General features: G+C 33.7%; 2 protein-coding genes across 2 annotated transcripts; both read left to right on the top strand.

Annotated features, from left to right (window-relative positions):
* The first annotated feature begins 712 nt into the window (after positions 1-712).
* Positions 713-2,492, top strand: LOC145015923 (caffeic acid 3-O-methyltransferase-like). Its single transcript, XM_078974395.1, has 4 exons — positions 713-1,258; positions 1,472-1,782; positions 1,911-1,975; positions 2,083-2,492. Exons 1-4 carry the CDS (start codon positions 852-854, stop codon positions 2,386-2,388), a joined length of 1,089 nt encoding a protein of 362 aa, XP_078830521.1. The 5' UTR covers positions 713-851; the 3' UTR covers positions 2,389-2,492.
* A 479-nt stretch (positions 2,493-2,971) lies between these two features.
* Positions 2,972-4,378, top strand: LOC145015506 (caffeic acid 3-O-methyltransferase-like). The gene is made up of 3 exons (XM_078973989.1): positions 2,972-3,741; positions 3,821-3,885; positions 3,980-4,378. The coding sequence occupies exons 1-3, from the start codon at positions 3,024-3,026 to the stop codon at positions 4,295-4,297; spliced, it is 1,101 nt and encodes a 366-aa protein (XP_078830115.1). The 5' UTR covers positions 2,972-3,023; the 3' UTR covers positions 4,298-4,378.
* Positions 4,379-6,000: the final 1,622 nt, after the last annotated feature.

The raw sequence follows: 6,000 nt of genomic DNA, 5'->3' as shown, positions 1-6,000 counted from the left end.
TTGAAGTGTGTTTATTTAAATAATTTAAAAAATCAATGGTAAAATAATATTTTTAAATAAGATAGGAACCAAACATGTAACAAAAACAAAAAATCAATAACTTCTAAATTAAAAAAAAAAAAAAGAATTAAAGACGAAACGTGCAATTACCCTAAATCATAGGGACCATTTCGTGTAATTTACTCTGTTCTAAAAGACAATGTTTATCTTATTATTTTGACTTTGATAATATCAAAATGGGAACAGGCAAACAGCCCCTCTTCTCCTTTTAGGCACCAATTGGCGATTGTCTCACTCACTTACTAGCTCCACCGAATATTTACGTACAACAAAACGATCCTAGTATATAAATACAAAGTTACAAACATTGTTGTTAATATATATATATATATATATATATATATATATATATATATATATATATATATATATATATATATATATATATATATATATATATATAACACTAACTTTAAAAAAAAATACTCAAACGACCACAGAAAAGATTTTTAACTTCGATTTGCCTTATTGTGACAAAAAAAAAAAAAAAAAAAAAAAAAAAAAAAATCTGAGTATTCATCATCGTTAATAGTTGTTTATTAGTTATAATATTGTTACAATATTAAATTGTGATCGGTATTAATTCATCATCGTTAAACTTAAAAGTTCTCTATAACACCAAAAAGGAAATTTTTTTCATGAACCTAATTATATACCCATTGTTAAGTTAGAAGTAGGTCCATACCCATGTGTACGACAGTTGGAAAGAATATTTGTGCATGTGTGTATATATATGTTTGTGTGTGTATAGGTTCTCATTCATAGCAAAGCAAAGGAAAGACTGATCGATCATGGAGTCATTAGAAGAAGATTACAGCATGTCAACTGAAGAGGAAGGGCTGATAAAAGTGATGCAAATAAATGGGGCAATAGCTCTTCCCATGGTCATCAAAACTGCCATTGAACTTGATCTGTTTGAGATCATGGCAAAGACTCCTAATGGCCAATTCTCTTCTCTTGATCTTGCTTCTAGTCTTCCTACAAAAACCCCAGAAACCCCTGGTTTAATTGAGCGACTCCTTCGATTTCTTGCTAGCCAATCCATTCTCACATCAACTCTCGTTACAGATGAAAGTGGGAATTCTAAGAATTTATATGGCATGACGCCATTGTCAAATAACTATGTGCGCAATCCAGACGGGACTTCTCATGCTTCAACGGTTCTCCTTATCTATGATAAAATCCTCATCGATTGCTGGTTAGTTTTCTATCTTTATAAAATCATATATTTAGTTGTTAGATAAATTTACCTTTATCTTTTGGTATTTGACGATTACTTTACCTTTATCTTCTTTTAACCTATTTATAATTTGTTTGTTACTTTCCAATATGCATAAAATTAATGATTGTGTTTAGTTCAGTGTTTGTGTGTTTGAATGTTACATATAACTAATGATATGATTTGGGACAGGTTTCACCTGAAAGATGCAGTGGTGGAGGGAGGGATTCCATTTAACAAGGCCCATGGAGTGAATGCATTTGAGTACCCTTCCATGGACAACAGATTCAATCAAGTATTCAACAAATGCATGTATGACAACACAACAATAGTCATGAAGATGATTCTTGGAAAGTACAAAGGATTTGAAGGCGTCAAACAGTTGGTTGATGTTGGTGGTGGTTTAGGTGCTAACCTTGAGATCATCGTCTCAAAGTACCCTACTATTAAGGGCATCAACTTTGATCTCCCCCATGTTATCAAGGATGCACCTTCTTCTCCAGGTATCAGTTAATTACATTTTCATCCCTGTGGTTTCTTGACTTTCACAGATATGGTCCCCTAGAATTTTATTTTTGACCATTTCCATCCCTAACAATTGTTTTTGTACCTAAATCTTTTGGTACTGTAGGTGTGGAGCATGTCGGGGGAGATATGTTCCAAAGTGTTCCTAAAGGAGATGTTATTTTCATGAAGGTTTTTGATACATCATACAGACATACATCAATTTTTTTATTAATAAACTTTGGTATAAATGATTTTTTTTCATATATTAAATAACCGAGATGAATTTTGTTTTTTAGTGGATACTTCATGACTGGGGTGACAGTTATTGCATCACGGTTCTAAAGAACTGTTGGGCGGCGTTGCTAGAGTCCGGTAAAGTGGTGGTGGTGGAAGCGATCATCCCCGACGATGATACTACCAAGAATGATGTTTCTAAGGCGGCCATTGGTAGTGATATGATAATGTTGATTGCGAACCCTGGTGGCAAAGAGCGGACTATAAAAGAATACAATGCTTTGGCGAAAGAGGCTGGATTCACTTCTTTAAAAATTGTTTCTAGGGTTTCTATGTTTTCTATCATGGAATTCTACAAAAATGCTTAACTTTTGATTGTAAAGGTGTTTTTAAACATCTCAAATAGTTTACCTTCTCATAATACTTTGATTGTACCTTTTTTTTTAAAACATGAAGTTTGTGTTTTTAAACATCTCAAATAGTTGGTTACTCATTTATGACATCAACATTTAAACAATTAAACTATAAAAGTAAGAAACTATGAAAAGCAAAACTTCACTAACAAAAGTTTACATTTTCTTTACAAAAGTTTACATTTTCTTTACAAAAGTTGTGACAAGCTAATTAACGTTATACTTCCTCTAGCATCATTTATAAACTTCAACTTGCTAAATTACCTTTTATAATTATACTAAATACATAATCTTAAGGTTAGTGGGATGGAAGGTCCGACCCACACCAAGGATGTGGTCTTTTTAGGCAAATTTTGTCCATTTTAACCATTTTTAGATTTTACCCCCTCTATGTTGTGAAAAAATATTCAATTTGTCTGCAAATCTTCAAAATTAGGTTGAGTTCACACAAAGCCTATGGTTTGGTTAAAGAAGGCATATATACAGGTTGTTTAAGTTAGGCTAAAAACAAAAGGTATGGATCAAGAAACTATTTAATATATATACACTACCATAATTTGGAGGCTCACATTTCAAAGAACAAAGATTTAATGATGAACACAAACATGAACGAAGAGGAAGAATTACTAAGAGTTATGCAAATGGTAGCAGGAACTGTTCTTCCTATGGTCATGAAAACTGCTATAGAACTTGATTTTTTTGAAATCATGGTTAAACTTACTAACCATGATCATTGTGGTCAATTCACTTCATCAGATATTGTTTCGTGTCTTCCTACACAAACCCCACAAACCCCAATCATAACCGAAAGAATACTTCGGTATCTTGCTACCAAATCGATTCTTACATCTAAATTCTTCACTGATGAAAACGGAGTCACTAAGAAATTATATGCCATGACACCAATATGCAAGTATTTTGTTAGCAATGAAGAAGGGGGTTCTTTTGCTAACTTCTTTCTATTCCAAAATGACAAAGTTGTCACTGATTCTTGGCATCACTTAAAGGATGCAGTGCTTGAAGGAGGAACCCCATTCAACAAGGCCCATGGGGAGAATATATTCGAATACCAAGCAAAAGACAAAAGATTTGGTAAACTTTTCGACAAAGCTATGTTTGGGAACACTGTTATACTCATGAAAATGGTTCTTGAAAAGTACAAGGGATTCTCAGGGGTGGAAAAACTAGTGGATGTGGGTGGTGGTTTAGGAGCAACACTTGGGATTATTCTTTCCAAATACCCTAACATTAAAGGCATCAACTTTGATATGCCCCATGTCATCAAAGATGCACCTCTAATTTGTCCAGGTAATTAAAAATCAGAATCTATTTCCTTAAATTGGGCATCTAAAAATATACATTAAATATGCTTTCTTGATGCTAATAGGAGTGGAACATGTTGGTGGAGACATGTTTCAGAGTGTTCCAAAGGGAGATGTGATCTTCATGAAGGTCAGTGCATGTATACATCAAAAAAAATATTATTTTGCACTTTAATATATACATATACATATTGGAATAAATAACTATGCATGACAAATTACAGTGGATATTACATGATTGGGGTGATGATTACTGCATGAAGTTATTGAAAAACTGTTGGATGGCATTGCCAGAGGATGGTAAGGTGGTGGTATTAGAAACTATTGTCCCAGATGAACAACCAACAAATAATAATGGTGAAACCGATGTTGTTATGTCTAATCTTGATGGTGATATGGTGATGTTGGCTATAAACCCTGGTGGGAAAGAGAGGACAGTTAAAGAATACGAGGCATTGGCTATAGAATCGGGATTTGTTTCTTCAAAAATTGTTTGCAGTGTTAGTTTCTATTCGATTATGGAATTCTACAAGAAGATTTAGGTTGTAATTGTTAAAGGGTGCTTTGCTTTGATGAACTTATGTTATGTAGCAAATATATTAATGAACTTATGTGATGTTCAAAGAGAATAAATTCATAAGATTTATACACTAAAATTTTAACATTCTATTCCATCTATGAGGAAAACAAAGCAACTCATGTAGGCAAATCGGCTTTATCTGAAATTTACATCGTTATGACAAATCTCCCTTGCACCCTAATCCAATTCCGATTGATTACAGGATTCTACAACAATTACCCTAACACTCATCTCATTTAAATCTAGGTTTGATGTATTCAGTATTTAAACGAAAAATCAAGTAACCAACTACATAAACCATAATCTCGATCACTTGCAACAACATAGCGATTAAAGGATTTTTGGATTGTTACATCTTATAGGGTACAAATAATGTAACGTCAATAAGATATTCCTCTGGATATTGGTGATACTCCGCTTCTTTGGTCCTTACATTAATTTTTCTTTTTTACGTACCTCAAAATGAAAAAGAAAAATACGTTGAAAGGCAAAAGTAGAAACTGCAAAAAAGCCTAGTTAGCGCTCACGTGCCATGTTACGTGGCAATGGCATGGTAATCAACCAACACAATGTTTACCTGATAAACGTCAAGTATAAAGAAAAGTTTGCAAATTTCATAATTTTATGCAAAAAAGATACATGATATTGTTGTTAGTCTATATTATTAGCCCGCTTATTTATGGGCCCTTTTTGTCTTTAGCCCATTAGGGTTTCTGTCTAGCTAGTATTTATATCCGCTCTATTCCTTGTAGTCTTTATGCTTTTCTCTGAGAACCCTTGTAATTTCTCTTTGATATAATCATATGACAATGAAATCATGGTATCAGAGCTGAGGTTTGATACGTTGTTAGAAGTCTTTGTAGCAGTCAACTGTGGCGCGATTTTCGTTCATTATCACTGGTATTTGTCTTTTTTGATATGTTGATTCGTTGCTACTGTTGATTTGTTGATGCTGTTGATTCGTTGTTGTTGTCGGTTCGTTGCTACTGTCTATTCGTTGCTACTATTCGTTCGTTGCTATTGTTAGTTCATAATTGCTTCGATTGCTTCCGCTGGTTTGTTACTCCTTTCATTCTCAGATTATTATATTGTCATTGTGGTTATTCATTCACTATCAACATGACTGGAAATGATGATTCCCTTCAGTCAATCAATACTCGTTTGGATGGAAAGAATTATACGTATTGGAGTTACGTTATGAAGAACTTCCTTCGTGGGAAGAATATGTCGGGCTATATCACTGGGACTAAAGCCAAACCCTCAGTGCCTCAAACTGAGAATTTTGATATGTTGCTTGATGCTTGGGAGACTGATAACTCCAAGGTTATTACTTGGATCAATAACTCTGTTACTCAGTTCATTGGTATGCAGTTGGCTAAGTATGATACAGCAAAGGAAGTTTGGAATCACTTGGAGAGACTGTATACTCAGTCCAATTTTATTAAACAATACTAATTGGAATATGATATTCATGCCCTTCAACATAATGACCAGAGCATTCAAGATTTCTATGCTGCTATGTCTGATATCTGGGATCAATCGGCTCTTACTGAATCTAAAGAGTTAAAAGATTTTGAGCCTTACATTGCTAGGAGGGAAGAACAACGCTTGGTTCAGTTCTTGATGGCCTTGCTTTCTGATTTTGAAGGTCTTCGTGGAACAATT

Source organism: Lactuca saligna, chromosome 9 (genome assembly GCF_052625555.1).
Source record: "Lactuca saligna cultivar CGN05327 chromosome 9, ASM5262555v1, whole genome shotgun sequence".
Classification (NCBI taxonomy): domain Eukaryota; kingdom Viridiplantae; phylum Streptophyta; class Magnoliopsida; order Asterales; family Asteraceae; genus Lactuca; species Lactuca saligna.
Note: the sequence above shows the minus strand (reverse complement) of the source record. Positions and strands in the feature narration are given on the sequence as shown.